General features: G+C 32.1%; 1 protein-coding gene across 5 annotated transcripts in view; it reads right to left on the bottom strand.

The window, feature by feature from the left end:
* Positions 1-18,289, bottom strand: part of LOC139486261 (uncharacterized) — a 91,954-nt gene extending 73,665 nt beyond the window's left edge. For 2 of the 5 annotated variants that reach the window (XM_071271051.1, XM_071271049.1), the window contains exons 1-3: positions 18,131-18,266; positions 14,447-14,617; positions 13,748-13,939 (exon numbers count right to left, since the gene is read on the bottom strand). In XM_071271051.1, the coding sequence (XP_071127152.1) occupies positions 13,748-13,939; positions 14,447-14,617; positions 18,131-18,145 (378 nt within the window). In that variant the 5' untranslated portion in view covers positions 18,146-18,266. Of the gene's footprint in view, positions 1-13,747; positions 13,940-14,446; positions 14,618-18,130 lie in introns of all 5 variants that reach the window. The other 3 variants (XM_071271056.1, XM_071271053.1, XM_071271058.1) reach the window with 3 other exon arrangements.

Below are 18,289 nucleotides of genomic sequence, written 5' to 3'. Positions count from 1 at the left end.
AAAAAGTAATAAATCTACCAAAATGAAGAAAAAAACTATGGATAAAAGTGTGAAAGTATCTTTGAAAGCCTCTAACTGTCGGTATACTGTTCTTCTCCTTGGTCTTTTACATTTAAAAGACGAACGTGTCTTCGGTTAGGAGTTTTCTGCAATTTAACCAATCTTAAGTTTATGTGAAATTTTTTATTTCGATAAATCTCAAAAATCATGTAGGACAGTCTATTTTCAGAAAAGGGATGGTCTTGATCTTTTCATGAACATGTCTTTTAATGCACAATTTTAATGATCTAGCTAGTTTCAGTCAAAGAACATGTATATTTCTTTTTAAAATACAAATGAAAATTATTCTGTACTGTGAGAATAATTATGTTAAATATTGTTTATATGCAGCTGGTCAATCCTGTCTCTTATATGTAGACTGATTTGACAGAGGAGGAGTTTTGTCTATATTTAATTACTTCATCACAGATGTTAGTCAAATCTGTAACGTAAAACTCCCGCCAATTGCCAAACTTGTGTTGGGCAGTGCACATATAATGCAAAATTTACAACTGTAGAGTATCAAAGACACAAAGTGTCTGGTTCTATTTTTCTGGTTAGAGAAATGCTTGTATTTATATTGCATTTATAGGGGTTCTTTGATGAAATATTGTTAGGAAAAAATGAAAATTAAAACTATACGGATACCCCCTTTGACTTGACATTGATATATGTGATTAAAGGGAGTATTTTCTACAATACCATGTCCCGGTTTTTGGATAATTTGTTTCTAAATGAATTATATGTCTCCAAATATGAAAGTCGAAACGAGGTTTGGCAACCAGCAATTAAATCAATATATCTTACTGAAGGCATATATCAAAAATCTGAGACACGGTTTTGCAGCTGGTGTATAGTTGATTAAAGGGATGAAAACACTTTTTTACTACCATTTGACCTGAATGTGCCATTTTCATCCAAGTTGGAAGACCATTTTTTTAGCAATAAATGAGCTATATTTTGATATAAATCAGATTAGGAAAGAGTAATATTTCAGCTCTAAAATGAGTTAAAGATTTTTTAAATCCATTGAGTAGTTTTGGAGAAATTTATCTTTAAAGACTGTTGGTTGGAGTCCTAAAATTGAAACTCTAAAGCTACCTTTAAACCAAAAAAAATTATATGTCTCACATACTAATGATTGTAAAATATTTCTGACTGACAGTATAAAAAACCTTATTATTACCAATAGTCCACTAAAATAAGGTAAATGTCAGATAGTTTATACAAGACTAATATATGTATCACACAATGATTCTGTAAACCTGATACAATTCACTTCTCCCAAATCGTAATGTTGATAGTGACTGTGAAGCTGACTTGAACACGAAAACTTAGCTCTGTTCAGTTAACCATGAAAATAAGGTCAATATTGTACAAACAAGTATATAATTGAATATAATTATAATGTTTTATTTCAGGGTTTAATTTGTTTAAATTTGGATAGTTGTTCATCATAATAATTATTTCTAACATTCTTATGATTATTTGTATAATTGGTTTTTAGGGACAAGTGATATCTTTAAGTTGACTCCAATTTACATTTAAGAAAAAGCAGTACACATCATCCATTTACTAAAATTAAAAATTAAAAAAAAACCTATAAATGGTCTGTAGCTATATTTTCTGTGTTTACCCATTTTAACTTCTGAATAATTACCAATTATCGGAAATTGAAAGATAAACTGCCTGTTTTAAACTTTGAAGTTTAATTAGATAAGTAAAACAGCAATTGCAAATTATATTTTATTGGCCAAAAAAAAAGTAATAAAACCTTTTTACTGTAGATTTCCATGTAGATAGCAAATGCATGACAAATTGTGATACAATTCAAGAGAAGAAGAAACAAAATACCTGATATGTCTCATTGTATTGCTCAAAATCAATCGCAGGTGAGACAATAAAAAACATAAGTTTTCGACCACACTTTTACTGTTTCAAAATTAATGTTGAAGTGAAAACAGTGAATGTTGAATCTATATTTATAAATACAGTTAAGACGTTTAAAGGAATATGATTTTAAATGTAAATAAAATAGGAATCAAAAATTTCAGTGATCTGCCTAGCTATAATAGTTAAGGCAGAAATCTTATTTTTGATAATTATAACAGCACAATACTTTCCACCTATCATTAAAAAGGGTATACTGAATATTACATTGCAGAATAAAACCGCTTTTGTTCTTTGATACTAATATAACTATATAACTTTATTAATGATGGATACCTCAGTTGCTTTTTTTTCAATGATTCCTTTGTTGCAACAAGATCCCTGTATATATATTCTGCAGCCTTTCTTTCATCTTCATTTCCACCGAAATTTATAGAATTACCAACAAACTTTGATAGATTGGGTCTGTGGTGATCCTTTTGAGCTTCAGGCAACACTATAATACTAATCTAAAAGGCAAAAAGCTCAGCTTTATAAATACAAATGTACTAGAAATAAATTTAAAAGGAAATTAATAAAAAAAATTACCATGTCTCTTAGCGATGACAAGTTTTTAAGGGTGTATTTTCTCAACTCTGGATCAAACTATTGGAATATCCATCAAAGGACTGTTTAAATTCCCCAATCAGGAAATACCCATCATAACGTTATGCATGGTCAGCGATTGTCATCTTTAATAAGAATCTGTAAATGCTTTTGTAAATTCAATACAAAGCATAAAAATATATATCATGCATATCCTGATTTAAAAAAATAATGTAATGAGTTAAAATACTAGAACATAACACTAATTTGACTGAAATATGAACATGATTATCAATTTTACAAAGTATTAAAATCATATATATGTATTTAATCAGCAAGTCTAAAAGGGTACAACATCTTCAAAACAGTTTAACTAAACTCGAAAGAAGGATCATGGTCAGGCTTCTTATTAATCTCGCATCAGAGAGCTGACACTCTGCCCCGCGATGTAGTTAGCTTAGTCCATTATCACAACAGCTCTTACCTTGTCTGTTGGTTTAATCACAATATCATCTCGGTTGCTCAGCGAAGAATCTCGTCAGAAGAGGTAAAACGACGAGTACTTGTCGTTTGCTAAATAAACAACATCCGATTTATTTTATCGATAACTTTTTCCAGTGTAGCAGATTTGCTTGGTTTTAGAATCCATAAACTCTTCTTTTAAAAACGCGGAATTCTTATTTCTTCCTCCGAGTCCGAACTGTCGGAGTCGTTTCCTTGATCATTGTACGTTTCTAAATTTGAAACGTTTTTAAAACGCAAGAATGGTCATCGAAGTGACTAGAACTGCAAGACACGCCCAGGCTGATCTCAAAAACCTTACCATCACTAACATAGACCACAACGGAGGTTTGTCAAAGGCTGCCACACACTTGCTCGGGAAAGTTTTTAGATAAGAAAGTTAAGGAAAGTTTCCCAAAAAGACATAATGAAAATACATGATTTCTAGAATGAGTCCCCGCCATTACTTAATTGAGTCTAGTAACTCACGACAGCTTTCAGTATAGGACTCTTGCAGTTTTGAGGAATATATTCCTCTTCCCAAACATCAATATTGAAAAAAATTATCAGCGTGTTGATTCGTGTGAATTTGTACAACGATCAAGATTGTTATTTCAGTTTGACTACCACATGTCAAGATTAAAATTATTTGACATTTTTTTTATGAAGAATATTAGTAATCCGAAATATTTAACAATTGGTCATGATTTCACTTATTTTGTTTTTGTGATGTCGCACTCTTTTATACTTGCTTATTGTATATTATATTTTGCTATGTACTGTATCATAATTATATGACCTATCGACCCGTAAAATTTATCGTTGGCTTATATTCATGTATATAATTTATATATGTGTATGTTCATTTGTTTATCATAATGATTGTTCCACTCAGTTTATCATTAACAATGGATATGTAATACTACCAGAAAAGCTTGACCATGACCCTACTAGCGGCTTTAGTTCTTTCTTTTGTGATATTGTACCCTTTTATACATGCCTACTATATATATGTATATATGATTTAAATACTTTATTAACACAGACAAGTCTCTCCTATCGTCTAGGTAAACGTTGTATACAAAAATGGGTTCGGTGTCCATGGGACACATATGATGCCCCCGCTTGCTTATCATATAAGTTATGAAGGTACATAGCTAAAGAACGGTAAAATTGAAGCTACCAAACATATAAATTGATCTGAGTTTTATCGTAATAAGTATTGTGTATAATTCTCATGACATTTGATTGAGACTAACTTAAGTTAGAGAACAGAAACGAAAAATTCAGGATTTTTTCCATTTATAAAGGGTAATAGCTCTAGAATGGTGAAAGAGACACCACCAAAATTCATATCAATTATGTTGTATATAAGCATTGTGTATTAGTTTCATAACATTTGGTTTAGGAATACTAAAGTTAGAGAACAGAAGCGAAAAAATTAGCAATGTTTATGTTTATAAAGGGGTATAACCCAAGAGCAGAGACTGAATGAAACAGAGATGTAATTGTTTTTCCTTACTGTCTTGATGTTTGGGTAAAGAGATCGCCATGGACTGCACTTAAGAGCAAATTGGATGCTGCGAAAGAATGGTAAAACAATGGAAAATGAATATGGGACAATAATTTCAGTCATGTCAGTTGCAAAAAGTTGAAAAGCTTGGATCAAGGCTTTCTGGTAAATAATATGCCTCCATATAATTTGCCATCATATTTCAAACTTTCAAAGCTTTGGTGAAATGATACAGTGATAAAGAAAATACCTCATTTCTTTTTATTTTTCCTATAAATTTATTAAAAACAAAATAGCTGTTAATAATTACTAACATTGACTGTCTAAATCATTTGTATATCATTTTACTCTTTCATATTCTCAGACTTTCAGGTTATTTTGCACCTAAGTGATCTTTTGGTTCAGTAATTCTTCACGCTTTTCTGGACCACACAGTGTTTTAGAAGGCTTTAACATTCTGAGTATTACAAAATTTTTAGATCTATCTGGTAATTTGGTTCAGCAACTGATGACATTTAACTCGATCAAATTTCATTTATTACTTAAAGTTTGTTATTTGAAAGTTGAATTGATTACGTCTTGTTTGATATTAAAATTATGTGGTGTGTACTAAAACCGTGGTTCTCCCCTGGTCAATGGATGTGTACTGTCGAAGGCACTGAATGTCTGTGACCAATGCTTAAATGATTGACAAACAAATAAACCAATTCTGTTGGGCAGGTGTTTAGTTCTGGTTTTTATTTTTTATCGGCGTCTTTCCCATCCATTACAATAAGTTTTTGCTAAAATATGATAGGGCTTAAAACGTATTTTGGCAATTGATTATTTTGTATTTCAGTATATGGCCATACAAAGACTTGATTGGCAATTTTCGTTACGGCCGTTAACATGTTTCACAATGGTGTAGCATAATCAAATTGTATTGACGTGGCTTTGTCACTTCATATTGATCTGGTCATGGATGGTCAATTACAAACACCTTATTCTGCCTGTGCTGTTGTTGCAAGGATGACGTGTTTCTCACTAAACAATTGTTTGGTAACAGCATGTTTACGCATTCATGTTTGCAATATTTGTATAGCCTGATTCAGGTTTGCATAGCTCAACCTCGGCAATATAGAAATGCAACATTTTTAATGAAATAAGTGTGGGCACATCTTCGCTAGCCAAGGCTTACGACCCACTTCCCTCCTCTCCACCCTTGGCGGCTTGGGATAGAATTTCGGAGACATAAGGTAATGATTTTCATTGTTGCAGTCGAAACTCGCTGCATCCAATCAAAAAGCGCATATAACATGATCACGTGTAAATGTAGAAAGTGTATGTAAACAATTGCCAAGTGCTTATTGTGCAACAAGTCTTTACATCCCTAAACATACGACTATATTTAGTGACAATTTGATTGTTTTTTATCGACTAATAGAAGTTCCTATGTATGTTTCTTGCACAAATGCATGAATGTCAACGTATATTTTCGTTTCCTGCTTTACCAAGTGTGTAGAATCTAGACGCTACCGTGTTTTTACCTCCAAATTGAAGAGTTCAAGTGCTACCATTGGTCAAGAATAATGTATTCGGAATGGGCGTGACTTTAATCTACCGATAGATGGCTCAACATTGTTATAAACAATGTTGGCTTAATCTGCTTAGGGTGGAGAGGAGGGAAGTGGATCGTAACCAATGGCTAGAGTAGATGATGTGGGCATGGATTTAAAGAATTGACTAATGAATAAAACAAGCGACGAAAATGTTTTCGTTGTTTTAAAATTTGGCTTTGAGAAATTCCTGCGACTTTAATCATCCGGTATGTCCAATAACATCAGGAAAATCTTGTATTGAATGTTTCTAGACATCATGAAGTATGGTAAGCATGAATAGTAAATATATGAGAATCAATCATGAACAAAAAATTAACCAAATGTGCGTTGCCTCTTTAAAGTCTGTCAATATGATTATAGGTGTAACACCACTAATTCAGGCCCGGCCAGAAAGCACATACCAGAAAGTAGTACATATTTAACACAAAATAGTTCCTACGCATGGACATAACTTTCAATATATTTAGAATATTTTATTAATTTTGGTATCAAATGAAAGCTGCATGACTGGTGATCATTTCAGAACAATTTTTGACTGATAAATTTGAATAATAAAAAAATGGCATGAAATTTAAAAAGGAGGGTACATTTTGCCTTTTTGTCAGATCCGAAGTACCTGTTTTGGTACATCCGAAGTTCCGGGAACCAGTTCTTTCTTATATGCAATGTAAGTTATGTTGATTTTTTCAGTACAGGACACCAGAAGGTGTTGCTTTGACATGCAATGATTGTCATTTTATTTGAACTTAAGATAAAAGAGCTGTGACCACTCGAAATTAAGGAATTTAACATAGAAAGCAATGGGGCCATTAATTAGTGGTGTACTTCCTATAAGCAGATGTGGTATGATGACCACTCTACAACTCTCCACAAGAGACTAAATGACACAGAAATTAACAGCTATAGGCCACCATACGATAGTATATCAAAGAACCGCAATAATTCATTCTGAAGTTTAATTTTGAACCATATGGGCGTTAATTTGAAAACCACCAATTATTTAAAATCTCAATACATGGTTAGAATTGCCATATCACATAACCCAAATTTTTCGATTTTTAATAAAAACAAACAAAGCTTGATTTTGGACCTATAATTTGGACCTCCATGTGGATCAATTCAAAAATAAGGCCTCAAAACCAAATTCTTAATATACGGTTATAAACAGCATTCTAAAGAACGACTTAAAACTATACTCCATTGGAATTGGTCCAGAATGAAGCAATTCAGACAAAGTATTAAAGGATTAGAAACATCGCTTTTGACTTTTTTGTTCTTACCGGTTAGGGCAATAACTACTGAAATCAATTTCAACCTATCTTTTTTCTTATAAAACCTTATGGTACAATTTCGTTAAGAGATCCACAGGTTTAAATACTCAAGTTATTGTCCCGAAACCAGAAATCCTTGTATTTTGGCCCTTTTTTTACTACAAATTACTAAACGGTTTGTGCCATTACCCCAAATTTTAATCCTGACCTTCTTTTTGAGGACAGGAACATTCTGGAAAAAATTCATAGCGATGCATACACTCATGCACAAGTAATTATCCGGAAACAAGAACAATCTTCTTTTTGGTCCTTATTCCTTAATAGTTATATGACAATAACCCCTTAATCAATATCTAGCTTTATTTTGTGGAATTGAACCTTGTGGTACAATTTCAAAGAGATCCAAATACTTCTGACGACGTTGACGACAAAGACAACAACACCATACCAATATCATAATTATACGACTACACGATTTATGGTGAGGGTATTAGGCTGAATCAGTGATTTAAGTTTCCCTCTTAAAATTATTAGAAGTATGATGGTTTTTGTTGTTATGATTAAAATTTATTAATATGCTCAGTCTTCTGACCCTTTGAAAGAAAAAGATAAAGTTGTATTTGTAAAGTGCCTATATTATATATAAAAGAGTTTCATATTATATTTAGACCCAATAAAAAGGTTAAATAGACTTTAAATTTTAAACAGTTGTTACGTTATCATTTATGTTATGCCAGTACCAGATATATGAATGTATTAAGAGCAATTCTCTGTAACCACCAACCTTTTTATATAGGGGGTCCGGCACGCATAGTCACCGATTTTCATGAAACTTAGCCAAAACATGTGATCATGTAAAAAAGTAAGAAAATGCCCACCCAAATGTTGCTAGGTCATGGTTGCCATGGCAACCAAGTGAATGAGATTTCCCGCAAATTTTGAGGAATTTAGCATCGAAAAAACAACTAATTTGCAGTCATTCGTAATCAAAACTAGGTTTTATTTAATGATATTTGTAAATATTTTTTAGAAACATGAAACTTAACAAACAAAATAGCAATGTCATATATACAAAAATATTTCGGCTGAATATTGTCACAACTGCAGAAGCAGAGGTCATTTTTCAATATAGTTCAGAATACAAATTTTACACATTTTGTATGAAGAAAATAGACATTTTTGCATCCACCTCCATTTAACCTGTGGTTATGAATGAAAAGTATCGATGTTTCTCATCCAAAAATTAAAACAAAATGTTTGGAAAATTAGGTTCTAGGATGGTTGCTATGGAAACAGAAATGTGTCATTTTTGCCTTTTTACCTCTAAAATTTAGCCATTTTTTTTTTAAATAATCCACAAAAAGTAAATATTATTGAATGACTATGAGGTGCAAACTATTGGCAATTAAATTAGCAATAACTTGTCCAAAGGTCAAAGGTCATTGATGACCTTGACCTTTGACCTTATAAATATCTATTGAATTTTGAAAGGAAATATAATAGAAAGCGGCTACTACTATACATGGAGAAAATTATCAGGATGTTTGAAGCCACTTTTTATCAACATATTAAAAATAAAGAGTCAAGGTCATGTCAAAAGTGCTAAGCAACCACCCTTATTTGATAAAAAATGTACCTAGCAACCATACATGATTTCATTCAGGACTATATAAACTATTACATAGACCTAACTTCAAAGGTGTAGAGGGTCTCATCACATAAGTTGTCAACAATCATTCATTTAAAGTGTAAAACTGCCTAGCAACCATTTATTTATATTAGGAAAATGCCTAGCAACCATAGATTTATATTGAAAAAGTGCATAGCAACCGATAAATTATTTAGAAAAACTGAACAGCAACAATTTATTTTAGATTTCATTGGAACACATTTTTTTTTTATAAAAAACACATGTCTAATCCGGAAAAGTAAATAATATCGCAAATTTAATTTCATGAGACTGATTACACATATATACAAAAGTTTAAAAGATGTCGTCTGATGAGACAACTCTCCAGAAGACAACCAAATGTTAATTAAAGGCAAATTATTTATATCTACAAGAAGAAGAGAAAAGGAATATAACTGCTAAGAGATTGACCAGTTTATTTTGGTTTGGAGTTGGCCTTTCGAGCAAAGAAGTTATGCACAGACAATATATTCATTTTCACTCGTTATAACTTATAAGGCTTGATTATTTCATATTGTTCGTCGAACATTTTTTCATTGCATACACACTGTTTTTGTATTTTAAATAGTTTTCAATGTGCATCTAAATGTACAGAAATTTGTTTTTGGCAATATTATTTATCTTCAGATCAAGACACTATCGCATTCATTTCGTTGAACTTCCATCATCCCCATCACAAAAGATAAAATTCTCTTTCCTAACCCCCTTTTTTTAGGAAAAAAATATTTGAAGAAATTTTCTTTTTAATTTCTGAAATCTGAAATGAGAAAGAAATGCCCCCTCCCCCCTTAATTTCAGTTTTACTCACCCCCTTCTTATATATTTTTTCACCCCAATTTTTCAAAAAAACAAAAACTCTTTTCCATCAAGATATGGTCATAATCTCAATTAAAATTTTCCAATGGAGTTTGCAACTATATTAAGCTATTTAAACACATAATAAAAGTCTTAATAGAAAATGACATACAAAATCATTGCTAAGACTAATATTCCTTAATCAGCATTAAATTTTAATAGTAGCTTCTAAAAAATCATTTTTTTAAAACAGCTAATCACCTCAAGACAATATAACATTTCTTTAAATATCAAGTAAATATCAGTGTAAGGAAGGTATCCAAACATATAATTTGTACTTTTTTACAATTGTCCATTTACTAGGAAACTTATGTTTTCTCCCCTTTTTGCGATTCTTACACCATTCTACAAGTTATTGACTGGAAGCAAGAAAAATGCGCAAGCAATTTTTATGCAGTTAAGCTGCACTATGCGAGCATCCTAGATTTGTTTTCCCAATAAATGCTGAAATACTTGCCATTGCTATTATCTAGCTGGCTACTATGTTATATATAACTAATTGAACACAAAGAACAATTGTATGAAATATTTAATCACCGAAAATCTGTTAGAACAAGCAGTGGCAAAAGTCGTAGGAATATTGTTTGTCGTCAATACGTAGTACAACTACATCAGTAATCTATTATATAATAAGTTCAACTGTTCATGCTGTTGGCGGCAATTTCAAACTAGAAGAAGAAATTTTGGTATCTTTACAATTTGGAGGCAGGGGTTCAAATAAGCGTATCTGACTGACAAAAACAACAATAACAATGGCTGTCGTGAAGAAGACAATTAAAATATCGGATTCGATTCCGGAAGCGGATAAGGATAATTCCGGGTTTTGGCGATCAACTACAAAATCCAGGCAGGTGACAAAATACATCTATGCATGGTAAATGAATATAAACACTAGAATTGAAAACCATTAAGATGTAAAAGAAAGAAAAAGCAGAAAATATTTTATACAGAAACTCAAAATTACTTACTGACAAATTTTAATGTCAAAATCCAATACAATATGACAGCTGGGAACAGTATATATGTTCCTGGTCACAGTATACATATTCTTTATCAGTGATAAATGATAATAATGCATGTAAGATGCTTTTAAAATGTAAATAAACTCATCATAGATACCAGGACCAAAAAATTTGATATTTACGCCAGACGCGCGTTTCGTCTACAAAAGACTCATCAGTGACGCTCGAATAAAAAAATGTTTAAAAGGCCAAATAAAGTACGAAGTAAACATATTACTGCAATTTTGAAGGGGTATTTTTTTCTCAATTTTGAAGGGTCAGTTAAAGTAGCTTGAAGTTTCTTACTTTATTTCCTCAAATAATGCAACTATATTATAGACCCATTATATAATACCTGGATGTAAGCAAATCATATGATATGCAGGTGGCGTCCTTTGGGCCACTATACCCCCTCCTGTTTGATGACTTTGAATCGATTGAGATCCCCACCCCTTAACCATATATATTCAAGTATGTGACGGTATAAATAATCAAATGAAATATAGAGGGAGTCCCTAGGGTCAACCTACCCCCTCCTGTTTGGGAACTTTGAAACGGTGGAGATCCCCACCCCTAAACTATGTATTCAAGTATGGGACATTATGATAAATCAAATGCAATATAGGGGGAGTCCTTGTGGTCACTGTACACCCTCATATTTGGGAACTTGGAAATGGTCGAGATCCCCACACTTAAACCATATATACTCATGTACTGTACTATATAAAAAATGAAATATAGGAAGAGTGCCTGTATTCACCCTACCCCCTCCTGTTTGATAACTTCAAAAAGGATGAGATCCCAACTCCTAAACCATACATACTCATGTATGGGACAATTTAACAAATGAAATGAAATATAGGGGAAGTCCCTGTGGTCAGCATACCCCCTCCTGTTTGATAACTTGGAAACGGATGAGATCCCCACCCCACCCTAAACTATATATATACATGTATTGGACAATATGATAAACAAATTGAAATATAGTGGGAGTCCCTGGGGTCACCCTATCCCCTCCTGTTTGAGAACTTGAAAACCGATGAGATCCCCACCCTAAACCATATATATTCATGTGTGGGACAATATAAAAAATCAAATCAAATATAGGGGAAGTCCCTAGGGTCACTTTACCCCGTCCTGTTTGAGAACTTGAAAACCGTCGAGATCCCCACCTCTAAACGATATATTTTCATGTATGGGACAAAATAACAAATCATCTACATTTACTATGGGCAGGTCAGTCAGAACTCACCTTTGATCCCTGTAGTAGTGAACATTTGTCTGATTTGTGTCTCGTAACTTTTGTACTATAGAACACAAACTCAGTTTTTTTCCAGGGAAACCAGTCCATTCATACTATTACATGTTTGTACTTAGTCAACTTGTACTACTAACAGTCATTTAAAACCATTTTACTACCAACTAGTACAACTGCAATTATTGCGAACTTGTACCACTGCAGACTCACCATAAAAATATACATTGATATATGCATTGCTTTTGAAACCTTGATAACATATAAATTATTTGCCTTAATAATTAATAATTAGATAAACATAAATGTACAATACATGAATGTTTAGTGTTGAAGCAACATTGCCACAGTTTTCATAACTACGTTTGCCTTGGTTTTTGGTTAACTTTCTTCGGCGCTAACAGCGCTTTGATTTTTGATTTCGTAAAAGAATTACTCAACTAAGACGAAAATACTAATAAGTATACATCCAACACTCAACTTTAGTGTCGAGTAGAAAAGTCAAAACTGTCAACAGAATTAAAAGGATAACCAAAAAGCACGCAATCTATCTTAAATATCTAAAAACAGCCATAGAAATATTTCCATTCCAAAAATAAGTAATTCCATTTAATTCATATATTTTGTTACAAAAGAGGGACGAAAGATACCAAAGGGACAGTCAAACTCATAAATCTAAAACAAACTGACAACGCCATGGCTAAAAATGAAAAAGACAAACAGAAAAACAATAGTACACATGACACAACATAGAAAACTAAAGAATAAACAACACGAACCCCACCAAAAACTAGGGATGATCTCAGGTGCTCCGGAAGGGTAAGCAGGTCCTGTTCCACATGTGGCACCCGTCGTGTTGCTTATGTGATTTCAAATCCGGTAAATAGTCTAATTCGGTAGGTCACATTCATGAAAGGGAAGGGGATTGTAGTTACGACGTAAGGAACATATCCGATATCATTTGTGAAACGGTTATTTCATAACGGTCAACCAACTCGTGATGGCGGCCGTAAAATTTACGAAGGGATGATTTCAACTTCATCATTTGGAACTCTTGGTTCAATAGCTTCCTTGTGAGCAGTAACCCTCTATCAAGAATATCATGATAGGAAATGCAAGCACGGGAATATCGTATCAATTGGGAGATATATACCCCGTATGCAGGTGCTGCTGGAATGTTACAAAAGTGAGAATAAATGAAATTTACATCAACACAATTTAGTCGAAATATGCATAGTAGAGCCTTTCAAGTACCATCTTGCAGTACAAATGCCCAAAGGGGATGATTACTCTATCCAAGGACTATTAAAGATTTGAATGCTCTACCCACTTATACTGCCATGTCTGAGAGTCTTGATTCTTTTAAGACTGAGTTATTTGATTAATATAAATCCGTTGTTTTTACTTACACGTTTTGATTCTTTTTTTAAATAATCAGAAATGATGGCAGCCATCTAACATCAGAAACAGGTCTGATGCAGAAGCAGAAGAAATGGTTAAATGAGCAAGCATTATATGGGGAATCAAATAGCCAAAGTAGCTAATCTACCTTTCCTTGCAAAACCTCCAATTTCGTCTGTGCTTGTTTTAATACGTAGTAGTCCCAGCATGCTTTTAAAGTAATTGAACCCTTGTTTAACTGATTTAGTATTGCTCGTGACAGAACATTATCATCAGCAGTCTTTTTAAACAGCTCCATGTTAAATAATTTGTCAACAGGATCTAGAGGTAATCGTGCGAACTGTAATGAAAAACAAATGGGATTTTTACCATAAAATATAGTCACTTGTAGTGAAATATTAAAATTATGAGAAACAAAAATAAATGTGCATTGATAAGCTGTTGCCCATGCTGTCATTTAAACAACTCAATAAAATTGAGTTTCAGTAAAATCAGGTTAAAGAATAATTGAGGTCACCTTTTTTGGTAGAGATATTGTGGAATTATTTCCTGCCTTTTGTTGGTTAACAACTAGAGTGGACATGGAAACGTGTTAATATTGTTTGCACTTTTTTATCACATGTATAACTTAATTCCTAGGACTTAAAATGAATTTCAAAAAAGAGCATGAACTTATTTAATACAAGAACTTGTATACATAATTAAATAATAAACTCTTTGACTAGTTAATAATAACTGGAACAAGTACAAGCTAGAGACATAGAATTATTAGAAATTTAGAAAATTCTGATTTTTTTGCTATTTTTTATTTTAAGTATAAATTCATTACGAAAGAAAACAATGGTACCTTCTCCTTTACTATGCCTTTCAGGTCTTTCTCGGCACTCAACATTATTATGTAAAGTCTTTGGGCTTCATCAAGTTCAGCTTTACTTGCAAAGTTTGCAAGGTTACTGACAAATTGATATAAATTATCTCGGACATGTTCCTTCAATGATTCTGGTATAGTGGGTATGACCTAAAATTTTAAAGTACTGCAAAATGATATTGTTCATGAAAATATAAATACATATCTATACTTCTAAAGAAAAAGATTAATTTCATTGAGCTGCAACTTCTCTTTATCCATACAAAGTCACACATATACGTGATATGTAACATAAATATAAATGTAGTGTTTTGTACTTCCTAAATTTGTCTTTGAAACAACTTTTTTCCACAGAAAAAGTCAATTTAGGAGAAGATATCCAAATTCAGAGACCACTAGTATTTATCCATAGATATAGGAAGATATGGTGTGAGTGCCAATGAGACAACTCTCCATCCAAATAACAATTTAAAAAAAAAAGTAAAACATTATAGGTCAATGTACGGCCCTTGGCACACACCGAACAACAAGCTATAAAGGGCCCCAAAATTACTAGTGTAAAACCATTCAAACGGGAAAACCAACGGTTTAATCTATATAAAATAAAAAAAACGAGAAACGAGAAACATATTTATGCTTATGCGCATGCTCATTCAATGTTTTGCCCACAAAATTTTAAAACTTCAACACTTTTCCAATTGTACCGCAATATCATGGGCATATTTTATATAATAATAAGATGATGTTGCATATAATTGCAAATGAGACAACTGACCACCAAAGAAAAAATGATAGAGAATATGTTGGCAACTACTGTTGATTCATTTTATTATATTTTAGGGGTATCAATTTTTGTCAGTCACGGTTATAACTCTTAGTCTATAGGGTTATTACAGAATAATAACATAAATTTGTTATTGTGGACTAAAAAATCAAAGAATAGTGATAACACATGTATGTTACATGTTTCAAAGGAACAATATAGTTAAAATGTACACCATCTGTATACAAGTTCTATCGATTGAACTATTGTCTTTATGTAGACTTAACTATAGAAAGATATAACACTTCATAGTTTGTAAATTTCGCATAGTACACCTACACATGTATATTATTACAGAATATTTGAATTGGTCGTTCACCTGTACCTACGAAACCCATGATAACAGGTATTCAAAAAATATTAATGAATCTATACAGTATAAGTCACTGTACAACCCTTCACAATAAGCAAAACCAATACTTAATAGAAAGTATGAAGCCCCCAAATGGCAAATGTAAAGCAATTCACACAAAAAAAACATAAAAGAAAGATTTATGTACAAACAAAAAAAGAAAAACAAATATTAATTGATATCCAGCTAAATTATCTGCCCTTGATTTAAAAATCATTATCATGATTATTACAAAATATATCTCCTCATGTAAGATCATGGCTTAAGGAATTAGTAAATACCTGAACAGTTCACAAATCAGTTTTTCCCTGGTGGTCCTTGAAGAAAATATGCTAGTGATTTTTTAAATAAACTCAAATGTTAGAAAACAATTTCAAATGCAGAGAAAGAAATATGAGAGCCATTTGCCCTTTAAACTACAGAAATATAGATAAATTATGCAAGCCTTTAAAAACTATGTTAATCTAATTAATAAATGAAAAAAATTGATATGATCTAGACATTTTAGTGCAAAAATATCTCTTGTGATGTTAGTGTTATGTCAATGAACATGTCAAAATTAAAATAAAATGGGCAATTTCACATTGGTTTTGACAAATAAAGATATGAGCCAAGACCTTTCCAAAAAATGTTAACCCTATAGTTATCTTGTTCAAGACATCTCATTCCAGGATACCTTTTTTGGTTAGACCGTGGCTTATAATTATAATCAGTAAAATGATCCGATCGAAAAATATGACTATATCAGCAATCTTTCAGTTTTGTCATGTTTGTAGTAAATGATAGACGGTTGAATACTAAACTTTTTTAATTCAGAACAGTTTAGAGCTTTACGTATATATATTGAATATAGAATATAAAGTACTAAATGGTGGCCCCATTGCCGGCAATGCTATTTTTAGCAATTATCTCCTTAAAAGGCGTTTTTAATAAACTAATTATGGAAAAACTGCTGTTGTCTAATTGAAGCTCGATATCTATTTGTGATTTTACCGCACTCAAATATATATATGGTCCCATGGCTTTTCTTGGTGAATTTTGGGGTTTTTCACAATACCTTACGATTTCGCAGAAAATTTTCCCTAATTTTGATCAACATAAAAAAAATATTTCCGGCCCTTCATCATATACATTTAAGGACAAATTTGTGCTTGCATGAAAATTAATTCATAATGCTTTCCAGAAGAAAAGTATATAAATGATATAACAACCAATCACAGAGAGCCATCTATTTTTATCTCTATGTCATGTTCCCTTCATAAAATGGCTGCGCCCATGTAATTTTATTTTGTACATTGTAACCATAAACACAGGTCTATCTATTGTTGAAGAATGCAATGATTGTATGCTTTTCTTTAGATGTTTTTTTCTTGTTGGTATATAGATATAGGAAGATGTGGTATGAGTGCAAATGAGACAACTCTCCATCCAAGTAACAGTTTATAAAAGTAAACCATTATACAATGTTATAGGTCGTACATCCGGCCGTAAACACGGAGCCTTGGCTCACACCAAACAACAAACTATTAAGGGCCCCAAAAATAACAAAAGGTCCAATTCCCCTTTTTTTCATAATATCATAAATACAAAAATATACATGTATGCAAAACAAAATCAAAAATATTTTGCTCAAACATGCATGTACCTGATAAGATTATTTGTCTAATGAACATCTCACACATAAAATAATAATGAGGCTGGCTTCAGCTGGCCCCTAAAATGCTAAACAAGGCCCCATACAAATGCCATAACAAAATGTGTACTATTTCAATGAAAATGGAAATCACACCAAAGTGAGACTCACTTTATGTATCACCCATTTTATACTTACTACAACTTTTTCCTCTTCCCACAGTCATGCAGTTGTAATCATGTAATTAAACTAGAGTGGATTCAAATTATGAAACAAGTAGTAAAATGACATATAAGATGTGAAATGGTGAAATGGGAAGGATCCTAATGGAGTTTCTTATAAGGTTAATGCATAGATGATTTTTGATAAGTCCATTTCTAAGAATACATTGGTGTGCAATCCCCCCTTTTATTCCAAATCCCAGTACCAAACCCTTCAGCTCTGTGTTTGCTGACAAAGGTCAGCTAGGTTGAGATACAGAAGAGCTTCCCTTGCATAACCACTCACAACTACTCTGCATGGAGCCAATAACTTAGTACACCTAAACATTAATAAATCTGAAGATTTATTAGTTAAATTTTTTGAATATATATCATGTATATAAATCATCTTTTTTGTTTAACTCTGACAGTCCTTTTTTTTCTTTTTCTTTTTTTATCAAACTACAGTTATATTGTAGCAGATTCTTTAATTATATTTCAAAATCTCAATTTCGGCTTTTGTTTCATACTGCTTACGAACATTGATGTTTTCCTACTTTCGATTTCGTTAATTTACTTCCTTGAAAAATCTATTAATTTTTTGGATAAAACTTTCATTTTGGGTAGTTTTCCAAAGAAAATTAGCCCATCTTACTTTTTGAGTTGCCATTTTTCCGTCTGCAATTTTTAGTGACCGCTTCTTTTATAACACTGACAATATTCAACTAATTTGTTGTTCCAAGTCTATACACAGTTCATATTGAAGATTGTCATACATAGTTATTTCCCATAAAGAATCAACAAACAATATTCT

Source organism: Mytilus edulis, chromosome 8 (assembly GCF_963676685.1).
Source record: "Mytilus edulis chromosome 8, xbMytEdul2.2, whole genome shotgun sequence".
NCBI lineage: Eukaryota > Metazoa > Mollusca > Bivalvia > Mytilida > Mytilidae > Mytilus > Mytilus edulis.
Note: the sequence above shows the minus strand (reverse complement) of the source record. Positions and strands in the feature narration are given on the sequence as shown.